Source organism: Nannobrachium achirus, assembly GCF_963921795.1.
Source record: "Nannobrachium achirus genome assembly, chromosome: 13".
NCBI classification, from domain to species: Eukaryota; Metazoa; Chordata; class Actinopteri; order Myctophiformes; family Myctophidae; genus Nannobrachium; species Nannobrachium achirus.
The window spans coordinates 60,959,416-60,979,155 of record NC_137833.1 but is presented as its reverse complement, the minus strand read 5'-3'; the positions used below and the strand labels follow the sequence as shown (position 1 = coordinate 60,979,155).

At 40.0% G+C, this 19,740-nt stretch overlaps 1 protein-coding gene across 2 annotated transcripts; it reads right to left on the bottom strand.

Annotated features, from left to right (window-relative positions):
* Positions 1-4,305: 4,305 nt before the first annotated feature.
* Positions 4,306-16,658, bottom strand: cdk1 (cyclin dependent kinase 1). 2 transcript variants are annotated; one of them, XM_080740486.1, is made up of 8 exons: positions 16,618-16,658; positions 16,222-16,263; positions 15,624-15,780; positions 14,060-14,183; positions 13,436-13,606; positions 11,812-11,975; positions 7,270-7,411; positions 4,306-4,877 (listed from the first exon to the last, which is right to left on the bottom strand). In XM_080740486.1, the coding sequence occupies exons 2-8, from the start codon at positions 16,256-16,258 to the stop codon at positions 4,764-4,766; spliced, it is 909 nt and encodes a 302-aa protein (XP_080596612.1). In that variant the 5' UTR covers positions 16,259-16,263; positions 16,618-16,658; the 3' UTR covers positions 4,306-4,763. The 2 variants fall into 2 exon arrangements, with proteins under 2 accessions (XP_080596612.1, XP_080596613.1); XM_080740487.1 differs by lacking the exon at positions 16,618-16,658 and having other exon boundaries at positions 16,222-16,294.
* Between the last annotated feature and the right edge of the window lie 3,082 nt (positions 16,659-19,740).

The window sequence follows — 19,740 nt, the reverse complement described above, 5'->3', positions numbered from 1 at the left end:
AAAAATAGCAGATCTACAACCTCTGATCTACGGCACTCGGTGCCGCGCTGCGAGCTTGTAGATCGGCTATTTTTTAATAGCTAAAGTATAAAATAATTAAGCCCTCTCCACCTTGGGCCCTGGTAACTCAGTCCCCCCCCCCCTTGTGACGCCCCTGATCACACTCACCCTGTTATCATAGTCATCATCGTCCAGGTTGCCGTGGGCCCATCCTGTTAACGCGCACACACACAAGCACAGCAGTAATAGCACCCTCATCTCCCACTGTCAGATGATAGTCCTCTTTTCACAAACGTATCATTCTTCCCTCTGTTGGATCAGAACAGAGATGTTATTTATGGCTGCTGCAGGCTCCTCCTCCCTCTCTGGGGTTCCTTCTATGAGGTCAAAGATCAGTATGTTTTTTTTTTTGGTTTAAACAAACATTAAATATCACTCACACTGTCTCACAGCATTATATTTCGTAATGCCTGAATTTAGTTTTTGTATCTGTGGACTTCTCCTGGACTACAAAATCACCAGAACAAAGGAAATTGGAATAGGTCTACTGTGTTAACATTTTGGGGGGGAGGAGGAGAGATATTCACTTGGTTATTAAAGACATCGCTTCATCAAATCAATTTCTGTATGCCTATTTTTTTTTCTTTTGCGTTTTAAGGGCTGAAATTGTACCCATCATTTTCCAATGCTACAGTAGTAAAGCAAGCCTGAATATCCAAACTGTTATAATTCACAAAAACTCTCAATTGACTCTCATATCTAGATAAAAGTAGAAGAAGCGCTACGTGGATCCGTAGGTAAAGCAAAAAACTGTAGTGTGGACAGGTGCTCTTTGGAGAGGGTATACAGATAAGAGGACAAATAGATCTAGTTCCATTCCATTATAAAAAGATGTGTAGAGATACGGTGGGGAACTTATAATCGGGGGATATCTTAAAAAGTCCTGGAATAAATTCCTTACCAAAACATTTCTTCACCAATGTGTTTGTAAAGGTGTCTAGTAACACATCTCACAAAGACTGAAATTCAGTTTCCCTAGGAAAATCTTTGACAGCTAGGGTAATTCTGGGTCTCATTCACTCACTATACACTATACTATAGGGGGAAAAAATCACTCCCAAAAAATATGCTTTAAGTGGGATGTGAGGCGTCTAACTAGGTGTTTTTAATTATTCTGAATCCATTACAAGCATTTGTTTTGCACAAAAAAACATTCATTGGGCTAAAAACAGACCATAAAATGATGGTTTAGTGATGAGTCATCACTTTTCACAGTAGTATGGGGGTGAATGAGACCCAGAATTACCCTAGCTGTCAAAGATTTTCCTAAGGAAACTGAATTTCAGTCTTTGTGAGATGTGTTACTAGACACCTTTACAAACACATTGGTGAAGATTTTTTTTGGTAAGGAATTTATTCCAGGATTTGACACTATTTCTAAAGATATCCTCCGATTATTAGACAAGATCCAAGGCAACTCTGTTACTTGCAAGTAGAAAACTATTTTATTTAAATCATGGCAGCAATGTAAAAAAAAAACGACCGACGCGTTTCAGCCTCGTAGGGCCTTCATCAGGGTCCCCACCTTGTCTCTACACATCTTTTATATGATGGAATGGAATTAGATTTTTTTGTCCTATGACTCTCATATCTGCTGGGTGCAAACGCAGCAGCAGGATTTGTGAGCTGCTGTGACAGGCAAAGGATGACCAACAGCAAGTCTGATATTTGGCAAACAAGCAGGCTCAAACACACATAATCAATTAGTTTCACCATCAGTTTCCAGTTGATGAGCCAATCAATCAAAGCTATGGGGAAATGAACTGGAACAGAAGACAGGAGGAGTGTCACCTTTTGAAAACATGAACCAACCTGAAAGTGACACTTCATGGAACAGGAACTCATCATCTCCACCAAGCTGGGTTGCCATGCCATATAGCAGCTGCCTAGCCTGACACTCGGCCTGAATTGACATTTCGTTTCACTTAAAACAACAATTTAAAGGTGTGTGGCTAGCGATTCAGGGTCTGGAACTAGGCTAGCAGCTGCCAGGATCATAGGCAGTTGCTGGGAGGAAAGAGTATACAACTTATCTTACGGTGCAACATTTTGCATTTGTGGTGGCCCTTATGGGCAGATGTGCAAGTGCTTAGTTTTGGGAGTGAGTCTGCCTAGTGGTGGTTCTCAACTACATGATGTGTTATTTTATTTTTTTATCTGTCAGATGACAGTAAATAAGTGATTTTAAGGGCTTTTAAGACATTTTAATACTTAAAATAGAATAGATTATGAAAATAGCTGATCTACATGCTCATAACGCCTCACTAGTTTCACAATATTTATCTGTGGAACCGAGTCCAACTAAATGTGATGTCTCAACTCCAACAATTCCAAGTGTTTCTCAGGGTGGGGGGGTGAGTCCCCAGTTCAAATGATTACCGTATTTTCCGGACTATAAGGCGCACTTAAAAGCCTTTAATTTTCTCAAAAAACTACAGTGCGCCTTATAGTCCAGTGCGCCTTATATATGGATCATTCATTGACATTGACATTCCCTTTAGCACAGCTCCATCTGTTGGATGCATAACGCAACGGTAGCGTCTATTATGTGCGCCTTATAGTCAGGTGCGCCTTATATATGAAAACAGTTTGAAAATAGACCATTCATTGACGGTGCGCCTTATAGTCAGGTGCGCCTTATAGTCCAGAAAATACTGTATTTTAGGGCAGTGGTTCTCAAACTTTTTACGCCAAGTACCACTTCAGAAAATATGTGTCTCTCAAAGTACCACCATAAACCGGTATGTTAAAATACAGGTGCGTAGACCCACCCCATATATGCACAGTTAACACAGGTGGCCAATTTATTCCTTGAATTCATGAAGATTTTTTAGTTTTTGTTGCATTTCTAAGCCAATAATTTGTTGACCGGGTCATCAAACAGATTTATATATCTGAACTTCCCATGCAAACTGATGATATTTCTAATGTGATTAATCCGTTCTCAAATCCTCTATTAACGGCTAGGTGTGATGTCATGCTCATTTCAGCACAGCTGGAGAGCCTATTTCAATCAATTGCTTGGTCAGAAGAACTACCTGTAGTATAATATAAATATTTCACTTCACTTATATATATTTTCTTATTTTTGGGAAACTCCTCTGAGTACCACCAGAGGGGTGCCCATGTACCACCAGTGGTACACATACCACAGTTTGAGAACCACTGTTTTAGGGTATTGCAGCCTGAAAACGGCACTATATCTGTAAATCGGTATCAAAGACCTTTGATCATACATGTTTACTGTTTATCACATGACTCCAGTGTATGCGTAGCAATCAATTGGTGTGAGCTTTGGGGAAAATCTCAGAAGTATTAGCAAAAAATGTTTTGCAAAAATGCTAAGTTATAGGACATAACTTAAAGCGTACTAGTAGCCTATATTGTGCCACCATGAGGCTGATACAGATTGAACAGTATGAAACATTTGGAGTAAAGTATCTTCCTCTGCCTACTGGCAAGGTCTACAAAAAGGTTGAGGCGGATTGTTCTCATTTCCCATTTCTGTCCTTCATTATGAGCTTATCCTGGCTGTCTCCCATCCAAACAGCATAAGCCTACAAACACAGTCAGGACAGGAGGGAGTATTTATCGTGTGCAGCCTTCTTGCAGGTTCTAACAGACAGGTCACCTTCAAAGGGCAATACTGAAAACCGATCCACTCGTGCTCACTGAAAATATACTAAATACAATAATAAAACGACACAAATGGTTTAAAACAGGGGTCGTCAACGTTTTCAGGCCAAGGACCCCTTAGTTGAGAGAGAGATGAAGCAGGGACCCCCACAATCTGTTCACAGATAGTTTCATTGTTAGACAGCACAATCAACCATGTATTTTGGATTCATGTTAATGTGTTTTCAGATATTTAACCACTTGAACCGTCACTGTACTTAGTCTGCTTTCCCCCCTCCAAAGCTCTTTGCAATCTACAAGCTCACAACACCTCGCGCTGCAAGGCGTTGTGAGCTTGTATTGTAGATCTGCTATTTTTGGCTAAAGTTCTCAGGACACTAGGGTTCAAGTGGTTAATATAAAAAAGGAGGGGAAAAGACCAAGTTCCTATCACACAAAGATTTGGAGGACCCCCTGTAGTAACTCTGAGGACCCCCTAGGGGTCCCGGACCCCCTGTTGAAGACCCCTGGTTTAAAATACAAAAGCTAAGCACCTTTAAGTCACATCTATTGTTAACGTTTTTAGATAAAGCAGGCACACTAACAAAACAAAATCATTGGGATCTCAAAAAGTGCACTTTTATTGAATAGATTTTGAAGAGCAACTTTATAGTACTTCGTGATCCAACTTACTTTTTTCACAAGTAATTATTTACAGAGTAGTTATTCAAAACATACAGAATGAACACAGAAAAACACAGACACCACAAACAGATGAACACGATCACAAAAACAAAGAGAAAAAACAGACATACGTTGACATAGTTGGGGATTGTGTGTCTCGTTTCCATGTATTTAACAACACTGTAGATCACTTTTCTTTTTTTCCTCCAACAGATCCTCGGACCGTTTACAAAGGCAAGGAAAAGCCGCAGTCACAGATTAGCCACCGTTGAAAAACCGTCCACGTCTTGGACTAGATGTGTGTGTATGTCATAAAGTGATGTATGGGATAAAGAGTATCTTATTGCATCTGTATGGCTCTGACACCCAACTGAGAAGGATTTCGATCAGGGGTTCTCCATGTCTCACATCTTGCACGAGCTGGAGGGCAGGATGGATTTGTCCAGGTCGTCGAAATAAGGGTGTGCCATGGCTTGTCGGGCAGAGATTCTTTTGGGAGGATCATAGATCAGCATTTTCTATAGAGAGAAAGTAAAAAAGAAACCAAGAGTGCATATTAAAGCATGAGTGTACACAAGTGATTAAAACCATTAATGCAGGGGTCTTCAAAGTGTTCAGGCCAAGGACCCCTTAGTTGAGAGAGAGATGAAGCAGGGACCCCCACAAGCTTTTCAGAGATTCCATACAGTTTCATCGTTTGACAGCACAATCGTCAGTGTTTTTCGGATTCACGTAACATTTCTTTTTCCAGATATTTAACCACTTGAGCCGTCATTACATAATACATTTGACCTTTCACTCTGTACTTAGTCTGCTCTGTTCCCCCTCTACACCAAACCTCTTTGCCGAAAATAGCCGATCTACAAGCTCACAATGCCTCGCGCTCGCGCTGTGAGCTTGTAGATCTGCTATGTTTGGCTACAGTTCTCAGAATATGGCACAAGGTTTCAAGTTGCTAAAATAAAAAAGATTGGAAGATTTGGAGGACCCCCTGTAGCTCTAAGGACCCCCAAGGGGTCCTGGACCGTGGACCCCCTGTTGAAGACCCCTGCATTGAGGTACACTCAAGGTCATTGTATTGCAAAGATGTATAACATAACCTCATGTGAAAAAACAAGACATTCCATTGTATGTATGGCTCAAACATATTGTACATTTAATTAATCTTTGTCGAGATACTATGTAGGCTAGCATTATCTGTGCATGTGTGAAGTACAATTTGCATCATAAGAACTTCAGTCAGTGGCAAAAGCTAGCAATAGTTTACTTGTTTTTTTGACGACTTTGTTTGTTCCGTCAATACTGAATGTCAGTGGGAGGATTAACTCATTGAATGCCCTTTTCAAGATGGCCGCCAAGTACCAGGATGCCACGTTCTTAAATTTCTAGTGCACGGATCAATTTTTAGTGCACGGATCGTGCACGCCCATGCACCATATATGTAGTACTTTTTAACAGCTTTCAAACAAAAAAATCCGCTTGGAAATCCGTTCAGGCATTCATGAGATACAAGCCTTCAAAGTCAGACAAAACAGCCATTTTTGACATTTTGAAAGATGCGTTTGTTATGGGGCTAAAAATGCAATTTCGCAATTGCGATCATGCCTAATACATTTGAGGCATTTTTAGATTTTTTTTTATAAAAACAATTTTTGAAAAAAGATTTTTTTTTTTTTTTTCAAAATGGCTTCCAACTTGGGAAACTTGGGCTGTGGCAGCCTGGGACTACTGTAATAACTCGGGAAACTCGGGCCTTGGCAGTCAATGAGTTAAGTAGTAGGAACAACAATGATATTTCAGAGATCCTGGATTACAATTTGCACTGATAGACATAATGCACAAGTGGGCACATCAAAAACAAAACAAAAACAAGTCACAATTAGGGATGGGACGATAAGTGATATTATTGTTTTTCGTGATAAAAAAAAAAAAAAAACACTCACGATAATCGTATCGTGGAGATTGAGTATCGTGAAATTATCCTCCGTCATGCACTGGGTTCAATTCAACTTTTATTTGCTGAGCTGCATATCCGGTACCACTTAAACCCTCTATTGGTAAAACGTACTTATAATATACATACTTGATAGTCTTTTTTCACTCTCTACCAAATCTCTTTCCCAAAAAATAGCAGATCTACAAGCTCACAACTTGTGACTTGTGAGCGTGTAGATCGGCTATTCTTTTTTTGCAAATATTCCGCCCCAGGATAATGGATGTTGAGGATATTTTGATTATCACAATAATATCGTAGATCGTGATTTCTTTGGTCACAATAATCGTGATATGACATTTTCATATCTTCCCATCCCTAGTCACAATATGAACCCATTTAGGCCTAGAATTATTGAATGCTTTAACCAGTGAAAAATAGCAGATCTACAAGCTCACAGCGCGGCACTGCGAGTTTGTAGATCTTCTATTTTTGAAAAAGTCGTGAAAATGTGTGCAAATCTTTGAATATATGCATTTTCAAAGCGAACGTTTGTAACTCACATTTTGCTTCTGGGTGGTCCCTGGAACTAAATACTTTGAGATGGGGGTCCGTGGCCAAATACATATCATTTTGGGGGTCGTTCACATGAAAAGGTTTGAGAACCACTGACATAGTAGTCTCTCAAAAGAACAGACTAACTGAGCTCCAGTTAAGTGAAAAGGACCTTTTCTTTGACGATGGCTGGCCAGATTGCTGACATATAGAAACATGGGGTTTTTAAAAAAACCTTAGAAGGATTCAAAAGACACTTATAGAATCGGGTCAAAATTCTAATTTTCACGATTTAAAAAAAATAGCAGATCTACAAGATCGCAGCGCGGCACTCGGTGCTTGTATCAATAGTTAAAGCACAAAATAACGATACACAATAATGTGTACCCGTTCTAAATGGGTTAAATGTAGAGTGTACGTACGTGTAGCAGGTCCAAGCCATTCTTATCCAGGTTCTTGACCATGGAGGGCAGGTTGCCACCCTTCCACTTGGGGAAGCTGTTTTTATAGTCGGGCAGGGATTCAACATCAGGCCACACATCATTGTTGGGGGTTCCCAGGGTTCTGGAGAAGAAAGACGACCGGTGGTTAATAAGAATACTGGAAATTAGTTCTCATTTTGTTTACATATTTAATTAGCCTGCCTTGGATTGACTAAACCCCTGAATGCAACCCTGCTTTTCATAGTCATGTAAAATCTTTTTTTCACTAGTCAAAAAAAAGAAAAGAAACTGTACTGATAATCTATATTAGATACATAGATAGCTCGTATAAAACCAATAACATAATAATATACAGGTATAAACAATGTTTTATAGCAAAGACAATGACAATAATACAGTAAAAAGCGAGATGGGGAGTTGGCAAAATGTGGTTGAGGAAAGTTTTAACTTTTTTTTAAATATATTTTTTATCCCACGATTTTGCAACCCATTTTCACCCAGTGCCAATTGCCTATGTAATCCTGGGCTCTGCTCTCCCTCTGCCGTGCCTGGGGAGACAACGGACTGACCTCATGCTTCCTTCAATGCATGAGTAGTCCAAGTTGTTTCTTTTCACCTGACAGTGGGGATTTCCCTGGTTTGGACGTAGCGCGTGGAAGGAACACGTTATTCCAACCAGTTCCTTTCCCCTCCATCAAGCGCCCCGGCTGGCCAGGGGGAGGCATTATTGAGACCAGGATTACTGCATGTTTTTGTGAGGGTATCAACCCTAGGAGACACGGGGAGAACATGCAAACTCCACACAGAAAGGCCCTATCACCGACCCCACCTAGGGTGTGGGCGCTGATGACGCGGAGGGAGAAACACGCCCCCAGCACCCACAGCGTCCCCCGGCGGGAATCGAACCCAGGACCTTCTAGCTGTGAGGCGAAGCGCTAACCACTGCGCCACCGTGCCCCTTTTTAACTTTTTCACAGAGGTTTGCACCAAGACCAAGTGGCAGTCATTCAGTAGCTTGTGACTGGGATGTTTTGGCCGTTTGGAACACGCCCACTTTAGCAGAACACGCTGTGGAGTGGAAAACCACTTTCACTGTTGTACCAACTAGACGTTGGCTCTCAGTAAACCACGGGCAAGTAAAATAGTTCTAGCCAGTAAAGCAGAGTAAGAGAAATCAGTGACACAAGTTAGTTCCAGATGAGCTAGGGGGCCTCCTATGCTCATGTAAAACATGTAGATTTCTGAGTGCCATGTGGTGTTGCAGGCTACACCAACAGCCATGACCATTTGCACTACATCACCATACAATCGTGGACTCCATGATGATTGATGAAATAATACATTTTTAGAAAGCTGTCTATTCATTCTGGGTTGAAAGTTTGTGTGAACATGCAGACTGTCAGACAGGGTTGTCAGTGTTCTATTATTATTACTATCTGCTAAATGCAAGATAATTATTTAGATGTGTGGTAGGGCTGGGCAATAAATAAATATGATGTTGATTTTGTGTTACAATCTGCGATGATGAACAGCACCAGCATCTCTCAGCTACCACAGTTAGTGTGTCTCTATTACTGTACGAGGATACCCTGTTCATAACATTTAACAAAGCACTGCTTTCAGATTATTTTAGATCAGAAACACCTATTTGTAGTACTGGGTGATATGAAAAAAAAGAAAAAAAAAAGAAAAAAAAAAGAAAAAAGAAATCATGTTTGGAATTATCATTCCAGATGATTTTTACCATGGCCATGAAAAAAAAAAAAAAAAAAAAAACCCAGATGATTAACCTAATGTACAACATTGTTTTTTCACTCAACAATAAACAAACCAACGTAAGGTTTAAGTGTATAGAGGGTATATGCACATTTCTAAAGTGACAATTTAAGGACCTTTTAATACCCCTAAAATGATAAATTAAACATTGGCCAAATTGTCAAATATTAGAGGCAGAAATAGCAGATCTACATGCTCACAACGCCTCGTGTTGTGAGCATGTAGATCTGCTATTTTCACAATAGAACCGTGTTATACAAAATGTAATGCCTCAAATCTTAGTGCTTGTCAGGGTGGGGGGTCCCCAGTTAAGATATGATTATTTTGGGGGTCAAGCTGTTAATATAAAAAGGTTTGGAGGACCCCCTGTAGTAACTCTGAGGACCCCCTGTTGAAGACCCCTGCCCCACAAAGCCAAAGACTAGTAACTATGAAAAAACAGGAATCCCTGATAAATGGGTTTAAAAGTGCGTCAACTGGTCAGCAAAATGAGATATCGGCCTATAAGTGATATTACACTAATTGTATATCCATTTGTATATGTCTATATCTGTTATTACTATCTGTTACTGAGGTATTTGTTTATCCCCCAAATCACTAAGGCTAATTTTTTGACCTTTGGGTTTCATAAATAAGTCGGAGTGTACAAAAACGCATTTACTACACCTTGGCTTTGTGGGCAGAAATGCGTAGATACATTTGTGAACCCATTAAATCTATTTGAGTGACCCCGTGACCTTTTCTTCAGTAACCCCCTCAAGTCAAAATATCAACTTTGCACAAGAGATCTCATATTCTAATACAGTGGTTCTCAACCTGTGGGTCGGGACTCGGGGTCCCCAAAATATTTTGGGGGGGTCCCGAGATGATTAGCTTAACGTGCAACACTGTTTTCTCACTCAACAGTAAACAGACGAACATAAAGTTTATTTCTAAAGTGTTAATTTGAGGACTTTTTAATACCTCTGAAATGACAAATTAAACACTGGCAAAATTGTCAAATATTAGAGGCAGAAATTGTGAAAATAGCAGATCTACATGCTCTCAACGCCTCGCATTGCGAGGCGTTGTGAGCATGTAGATCTGCTATTTTCACAATAGAACTGTGATATACAAAATGTAATGTATGTATGTAATGTAATGCCAGTGCTCGTCAGGGTGGGGGGGGGTAGTTAAAATATGATTATTTTGGGGGTCGCGGCCTGAAAAGGTTGAGAACCACTGTTCTAAAGGTAGAATACATGGCAGCCCAACTGATTTTAATGACACCATGACCAATCCTCTAGCACCACCTGCAGGACAAATCCTTCATTTTAAAAAGGCATGTTCAACTTCATTCATTTTTCACTTCAAAGCTTCTTGCAGTCTTTAGTGAGAATACAGACTGCAGAGCTTTTATCAACATTCTAATAGGTAGGGCTGTCACAATTATTACATACTCGTCTAATCGTGATTATTTGACATTATCGCAATTATTTTGTCATAATCGTGAATGTTGAAAATGTCCGAAATAGTGGAAATAGCAGATCTACAAGCTCACAACGCGTCGCATCGCGACGCGTTGTGAGCTTGTAGATCGGCTATTTCCACTATCAAAGTTATTTTTTAAGTAGTAAGTTGTCAAATATCATATGTCAGTAATTTCTTTGTATATTTAGGTTATGTGTCATATCTACCATGTACAACTTCAAAGCCTAAAAGCCAAACAGAAATGAAAAGTGACAATTAATCGTCATGTAAAATGTCATATCGTGACAGCCCTACCAATAGGTGTAAATTAATCAGACGTAAATGGATTGCGATTTATTTTCAAAACACTGACTGTTAAAGGACAACTTTGTTTTTTTTACAAGGGTTCATATTTTAGATAGTCATTAGAATAAAGAAAAGATGAGTGTTAAAATGTTTTCATTTACTTCTTTCTATTTTTCCCCAGGTTGGGGGCATGCATTATGTATTGCAAATACAGTATGTATTTTTTGACACAATAAGCCCTTTCCCAATCTTTCACTGCAATCTTTCATGGTCAGATGTGACTTATGGGGGCTGGTGTAAATAGTAACAAAGAAATTGACGCCTTGTTGTGCCTAAAAATAAATTTAGCCACGCATGCCCCCACCCACTGAAATCAAAATACTAAAATCACTAAAACAATAGAAAGAAGTAAATGAAAACATTTTAACACTCTTCTTTTCTTTTCTCTAATTACAATCTAAAATATGAACCCTTGTTGTAAAAAATAAAATAAAATACAGGTCCTTTCCCTGTAATGTTCCCAGCTGCCGTCCATTTTCTGTTCATACGTTAGTACTCGCATAGCTGGAGTGCTGGGGGCTAAGCTAGCGAAAATGTTCATATCTACTCTAGAGTCATACTTGGATTATTTGAGCAGACATTTACGTGAACGGATCTGCCACTCTAAGCCAATGCAGATGGAGGAATTCCGCTGGTGACTGTGGTGAGAATACAACGGGGATCGCCTGATGGTTATGGGGGATGAAGACCACGTGATATAGCGCTGAAGGTCTTGTAAAATGAATGCGGTTCAGATCATAATATAATAATAGAAATTTCACGGCTAATCTACCAACTAGCCATTCTATTTCGGCTGGCGAAGTGTTAAAAGTTGGTAAGTGGCAAGTGCCAAATGAATGTAAACAATTCTATTATTTGGCTCCATTTTGAATGAACCATAGTACTGGTAAATGTACACACACACACACACACACACACACACACACACACCTGAAGATCCTGAAGAGTTGGTCTATTTCCGAGTCTCCATGGAAGAGTGGTTTCTTCGTGGCCAACTCTGCAAAGATGGTCCCGATGCTCCACAGGTCAACGGGTGTAGAGTAACGTGCCGCACCCAGGAGCACCTCAGGTGCCCGGTACCACAGTGTTACTACCTGGGGAAGAGAGGACAGCTTTTAGCCAATACCTGGGATGGAAGTACTAGCAATGTATCCTGTACAGCAGGGGTCTTCAACGTTTTCAGGCCAAGGACCCCTTAGTTGAGAGAGAGATGAAGCAGGGACCCCCACAACCTGTTCATAAATTCCATATAGTTTCATTGTTTGCCAGCACAATCATCAGTGTATTTTGGATTCATGTCAATGTGTGTTTTCAGATATTTAACCACTTGAAGCTGTCAAAACTTAAACTTTCACTCTGTACTTAGTCTGCTCTTTTTCCCCCTCTACACCAAAGCGCTTTGCCAAAAAATAGCCGATCTACAAGCTCAAGATGCCTCGCAGCGCGAGGCGTTGTGAGCTTGTAGATCTGCTATTTTTGGCTAAAGTTATCAGAATATGGACGCTAGGGTTCAAGTGGTTAATATAAAAAGGATAAAAAAAAGTTTCTATCACACAAAGATTTGGAGGACCCCCTGTTGACAGTCTGTACCGATGTACAGACTGTACATCTCTCTCTCTTTTTTACATTTTTGAATAGTAAATCCGAGTGTTGCTGTTTTTGACATCAGATTAAATACTCTATTTAGCCACGTGTTAGAACTGATAAATTGACACATTCCATTAATTATTTTGTCAATGTTCATGGCATTCACTTTGGATGGAGAATTTCTAAAATGAGGTACAGTGTCACCTGCAGCTGAAGCCTGAATTATGCTTTGACAATAATGTCACAACGCAACATCACTTCACAAAAATATGTTAGGAATAAAACTGCTTTTGCGTTCCATTCACTGGACAGTGCCCAAACTGCCCATATCCAATTCAAAACATTGGTGAGGACCTACAAGGCAACCAAGAGCATGGTGACCCTACCCTATTCCTAGAGGACCCTCGTCCTAGACAATTTGCCCTCCTGGCCCCCAAACTGTGGAATAAACTCCCTGTCACACTTAGAACTACAGACTCACTCCATAGCTTCCGCCGTGGACTGAAGAAGACTCACCTATTCAGACTTCACCTAAACCCATAGCACTACTGTAACACTCCCCTTCCCTCAATGACCATACATGAAGCTAGATAGCATTAGGTTTTAGAAGTTTTTACTAATTAGATGCGTGGTGGTCTACCCATGATATTGTTTTTCTAGATTGATATTCCTATGCATTTGTTATATTGTTGTTAATGTACTGACATATTATCTTGCTTATTATAGTGATGTGTATTACCTGCTTATTGTAAGTCGCTTTGGATTAAAAGCTTGCCGCTTTGGATTAAAAGCGTCTGCTAAATGCCTAAACTGTAATACATTTCCAGGAGCATGAAATTGAAATAAAATTAATGCATTTGCTCATTTTGAGGGCATTTGTCATTAAAAAAAGGGGAGTTAGTTGACCGTAGATACGATATGCCTATTTGTGTATGGCTATGGAGGGAATGGGAGGTGAATTCCTCACCTCGTGTGTGTAGACTCTGACAGGCACTCCAAAGGCCCTGGCCAGGCCAAAGTCAGCCAGCTTGATGACACCATTGGTGTCAATTAAGAGGTTCTGTGGCTTCAGGTCCCTGTGGAGAACTCGCCGACAATGGCAAAACACGATGCCCTCCAGGATCTGGTGAAGGTAGCTCTGCAGGGAGAGACGGCTTGGTGTCATTCATAACTTCAGTTCACATTGCACACCGGTGGGTCTATGATCATCATCATCAGCACCGCTCACGTCACACACAGGTGTGATTTTTTTTCCCATAAATACCAAAAATAGCCAATCTACAAGCTTGTACATTGGCTATTTGCACTTTATAGAAACAAACTTGCGCTATTAATAACTGAGACTTTCATAAAAAAAGGTAATTGTCAAAACGGGCATTTTACTCCAGGTTTTTCCTCATTGGTGGCATGGCATTGTTCGTGCTTATCACTATCACAAAATAATAATAATAAATAAATGAACTGTTAAAATATAATGAAAATTAAAATATACCAGTATCATTGTCCACAACAGTGTAATGTTATATTGGTGACCCCTACCGCTATCATGCACACAGTCCACACAGTCCACAGTCCACACACACACACTTACCTTGACCAGCATAGTGTCCATGTACTGTCCAGATGGGATGCTGTCCAGGTACTTCTTCAGATCCATGGACAGGAACTCAAAGATGAGGTAGAGACGAGATTCCTGCATCAGAACATCCAGCAGTCTGGACAAAACACACAAACATATGGAAGTTACAAAAAACATATAATTACGTATACAATGTATAGACATACATGGAAAATGAATTATGCTCAGTTTATGACATAAAGCTATAATTCATTACACAACTTTTAAGTCCACCAAGGGTCTAAATTGAAGAGTTAGACCACACTGCAGATCATGTGCTAATTGTATTGCATCATACTCTACCAAGACACATTACATTTAAATACATTCTGAATTGGAGCTTTAAAGCTTATTATTGTGATTAAGAAGAGGTGATCAATGTTTTTGTTTTGTCATCCTAGGCTTTATGGTACAGTACCATATGAGATCTTGTATGGGGCATAATATGATCTGACCTTGGACTAGGGTTCTTGTGGGGGACTATTGTCCTATTCTTGTGGGGGACTATTGTCCTATCCCAGAGGTTCTCAACCTTTTCAGGCCACAACCCCCAAAATAACCATATTTTACCTGGGGATCCACCCCGATGAGCACTAAAAAGCCCATTTTCCACTGGCCCAACACCACCCCACTCCACACCGACCGCACCGCCCACTTGTGCCAGGTTTTCCACTACAAGGACCTGGGTAGAGTGGTGTGAAAGTGGTACTAAACAGGGTACTAAAAAGTATCCACTCTAGAGTAGGTCTGAGCTAGGCCAAGCAGGGCCAGACACTTGATAATGACTGATCACTCACTGACTTTTCATTTAGACCACCAGGATATAGTTGTAATACATGATAATAGATTCTATTGTGTTATAACCACTATTATAATCTATTATAGTGTATTTTAATTATCATAGTAATACATTAATACTTTATAATGTATTATAATCACAGTTATAATCCATTACAGTGCATTATAATTAGGATAGTTGTAATACAAATTTATATTGTATTATAATCACAGTTAAAAGGGTCAATTTGTTTCTTACCGATAGGGGTACTTTTTTGTAATGGAAAATGTAGATATTTTTATGTGGTGCGGTGTGGTGTGGTTTAGTGTGGTGTGGTGCTAAAACTGCAGTCGAAAAGGGGCTAAAGAGTTGAGCCATTACATTTTCTACAACACGGTTCTATTGTGAAAATAGCAGATCTACATGCTCACAACACCTCACGTTGCGAGGCGTTGTGAGCATGTAGATCGGCTATTTTCACAATTTCTGCCTCTAATATTTGACAATTTTGCCAATGTTTACCTTGCCCTTTTAGGTTTAGAGGTATCAAAAAGTGCTCAAAGTAGCATTTTAGAAATGTGTTTGTTTACTGTTGAGTGAGAAACAATGTTGCACATTAAGTTAATCATCTGGGGACGGACCCCCTAAATAATTCGGGAACCCACAGGTTGAGAACCACTGTCCTATCCCAATAGTCAACCATAACCCCCCTACCATTATACATTAGTTCCCCCACACCACACACACGCACGCACATACCGTACAACATTGGGGTGCTGTAGTTCTTTTAGCAGTGAGATCTCTCTGACAGCAGTACTAGGGACTCCCTCCTCCTCACTCTCCAGTCTGATCTTCTTCATGGCCACGATCTGCCCAGTGCCCTTGTGTCTACCTTTGTACACCACCCCATAGGTTCCTATGAGAGCAGAACACAGACAGATTAACAACTGACACCCAACAGCAGTACGATGGCAAGCAGTTGGCTACTATTTTGTGTCATTAGAATACAGCTAAACTGTTCATTTAAAAAATAAAGTAACAACATAACATGAGGAAGCGTGATTTGCTTTAAATCATTGCATTTATACATCAATGAATCAATAGGTAAAATGAATAGGCTAAACAAATACAGATTAGAACAGATTTCTGCCCTTGAGCAACATGCCAGAGAAAAGGCTTGGGAACATAAGCATGATGTGTCCCTCATAGACAATGAAATATATTACAAGGGCCTGGGAAACGTCATGATTACAAGCAGTTTCCGTCCTAAATAAGCATAAATAAACCGTTTAAATGAGTATTGTAATGTTAGCGACGGTTGTGCATCAGACTAACGGTAAATATCAAAAACAGTTACCCTCTCCGATCTTCTCTATCTTCAGATAGTCTTCCATTGTTCCTTAGGGACGAAAAAGAAACGTGTTTTGACATTTCAAAACACACACACAACATCGCTCCAACAACGAACGGACACATGAAGCATTGCTTACGTAAACGTTACATGATTTATATTCAGGTAAATTCGACCTTTGATACAACATAACGCATTATTCAAAACAGAACTCGTGAGTCGTGGCTCACTGCCCAGTTTCTCCACACTTCAGGGCGTATTTTCTACGATAATAAACAAACATCGCAGGCTGATCAAATCTCATTTTAGGGTCCAAGTGGATTCGCCATCGTGTGCAACGCAACTGACAAATAAATAACTTATATTACAACCCAAAAAACCCGAAAGCAAAAGGTTTTTTACCTCCCAGTGAAATGTGTTGATGCGGCCAGTGTTTCCGTAGAGATTGTGACTGATCTTCTCTTCGAATTGGCCGCGGAGCAGCAGCAGTTCAAATCCCAGCCAACCAGCAGCCTGCTAGTCTTTGAAAAGCACCAATCCAGAGCGAGGCCACCGTGAAGCGGGACGTATGCGAGAAGAGGCGCCCGTGTGACAACTTCCGGTAAAGTACTTCAAAGCAAAGGCGAATAACACGTTTCAAAGTAAGATCAGATACAAATATCAAAAGAAAGAAAAAGTGTTCATTTTGTTTGGGGTGATGAACTGATTATTTGAAAGTAACATTATTAAATGTGATTATTGCAGCCAAAATGTAAATGTGGTATTGATTATGACATGGTGAATGTAGAAAGAGACTTTGTTGGAGAAACATGCTTAAATTGTATTATATTGTAAAAAAAAAAAAAAAAAAAAAACAACAACAATGTGAGTAAGATCAAGTGGGGGTGTTGAGATATGCTCTCCAGTGTATTTATGTGTATTTATTTATTGTATTTATTATGAACTGTCATTGTGAAATGTTGGACCATATATACTTTTGTATTAGGTGTGGTACCGTACAAGCATGTACAATAGCCTATAATCATTGATATGTTATATATCATATTTGTAAGTGTCTGTGACTTTAACTTCAACAATTTCTTTAATTTGAAGTTAATTTGTCATTTACATTTATTTTCAGTTACCTTAATTTGAAACTTCCTTTAACTTTTATTTTGGTACTTCCTGTCACTTTTCGTTTCACACACTGCACAGCAAGGCCATATACATGACGTCATGTTTCCACCTCAACCTGGCTTCTCGTAAGGTAGACAAAGGGCAACGGTTTGAGCTACAAACGTCAAATCTAAAAAATAAAGTGCTTATTCAAGTCTCATTTCGGTCAGAAATGATGCCGTTCAACCAGAATTACATGCCGCTCCCGGATTGTTTGATAAAAAGCATTTTTATCCTCTTTTCCCTTGTTTTTCCTGGTTTTCCCCCTCTAGTGGAGATGACGCGACTCTCCACTAGAGGGCTCTGGGAAAACCAGGAAATACAATGGAAAGCAGAAATTTGTCGGATAAAAATGCTTTTTATTAAACAATCCAGGAGCGGCATGTAATTCTGTTTGAACGGCATCATTTCTGACCGAAATGAGACTTGGTTAAGCACTTTATTTTTGAAATCTGACGTTTGTAGCTCAAACCGTTGCTCTTTGTGTACCTCACAAGAAGCCAGATTGAGGTGGAAACATGACGGTCATGTAGACCTATATGACCGTCATGTATTCAGGGCTAGTTTTGAACTAGGCCCGGCAAGGTATGTTTGTCTGAAACATTCACTCAATCTCCACACTCAGTTGAATCAGTCTGACTGAAATGGTTCATTGTCTACACCAGGGGTCGGCAACCTTTTTGAAATGATGTGCCATGTTTTCATTTAATTGATAGTCACTTATAGTCAGTGTGCCATATCGGCATTTAGATTAGTTATGACACCACGTCAACATTGAATATTTTATACAGATTTCGATCCATATACAACCTTTATTTTATTGTTTTACTGTAATGAACAATACTCTCACCAATCTCCCAGACTCCCTCATGCAGAGTTGGAATGAATAATTGAATGTAATTTGCAGATGTGAGGGGACTTAAAATATATGTGTGTTTAATTTTAGAAGAAAAGTCCTCTCTCTCACACTCGTGCCAGTGGTCAGTCACCCTCCCCTGTGCCAACGTTGGCACATGTGCCCAGGGGCGTCACACCAAATTCTGGGCCCCGGGTACAAGGATTCACTGCGGGCCCCCCATGAATGTTAACTATTGAAAAATAGCAGATATACAAGCTCACAGCTTGTAGATCTGCTATTTTTGAAAAATTGTGAAAATGTCAGTGATCCCCCCCCCCCCCCCCCCCCCCCCCCGGAAGCAAAATATATGAGTTACAAATGTTCGCTTAAAAAATACATATTCAAAGATTTGCACACATTTTCAAAAATAGCAGATCTACAAGCTCGCAGCGCGGCACTCGGTGCCGCGCTGTGAGCTTGTATATCTGCTATTTTTCAATAGCTAACGTTACTAGGGCCCCTCCACCTTGGGCCCTAGTAACTCAGTCCCACTTTCCTACCCCTTGTGACGCCCCTGCATGTGCCTAAGGTTGCCTACCCCTGGTCTACACAGTGCCTGCTTGCTGCCTGAAGTTCAAGGTGGCTTTTCCATTCATCCATGAGCACCATAGGTTAGCAGACTAAGGTACATGATTGTTTGCTTGTTTGTTTTGTGTTTCTTTGATTTATTTTTGGGAGTTAACTTATAGGCCTATTTGTTTGGTATTTCATTTAGAGTTTTGTTGCATTTTGCTTGTTATTTGTTTTCTTTTTCATTTGATTGTGTGCCATTGAATTATTTTATTGTTGAATCGAATATTGAAAAGTCATTGGTAGAAATAGAGATTTCATTTCATTGTTAGTAACTGAGTTACCAGGGCCCAAGGTGGAGGAGGCCCTAATTATTTTATACTTTAGCTAGTGAAAAATAGCAGATATACAAGCTCACAGCGCTAGATATATTCTGAAAAGAATCTTTGAATATATGTATTTTTTTAAACAGATGTTTGTAACTAAAAGTTTGCTTCTGGGGGTCCCTGGAACTAAATATTTTGAGATGGGGGTACAAGCTCACAGCGCAGCACTCAGTGCTGCGCTGTGAGCTTGTATATGTGCTATTTTTCAATAGTTAAAGCACAAAATAACAGCAGTGAATCCTTGTACCCAGGGCCCAGAATTTGGGGCGACACCCCTGAGAATAAGGATGCTTTGCTTGGGTTCAGGTGGTTACTGATATGTTGAAATATAGAATACACTCAATACACACCCATCATAGCAAAAACTCAAGAGTTAATAGTAATTAAGTAAATTCCACTGAAGAGGATAGTGTTTTCTGCAGGTGATTCGTCCGAGTGTATCAAAGGGTGCGTTTGGAAATGCGCACCGGGTGTGTGTTCAGTGTAGTGAGTGCCTAAACCTAACCCTAACCTTAACCTCAGTAAAACTATGCCTAAAGCTAGCCCTAACCCCTAACCCTAACCACACCCGGTGCG

What these genes read in the sequence shown, in the direction of transcription:
- cdk1 (XM_080740486.1), bottom strand. Translation starts at nt 16,258, where the DNA reads ATGGAAGACTATCTGAAGATAGAGAAGATCGGAGAGG. An exon ending in CAGCACCCCAATGTTGTACG is followed by an intron (nt 14,184 to 15,623) that starts GTATGTGCGTGC and finishes TGTTTTGTCCAG; the next exon opens with ACTGCTGGATGTTCTGATGC. An exon ending in ATGGCTTGGACCTGCTACAC is followed by an intron (nt 4,878 to 7,269) that starts GTACGTACACTC and finishes TTCTCTCTATAG; the next exon opens with AAAATGCTGATCTATGATCC.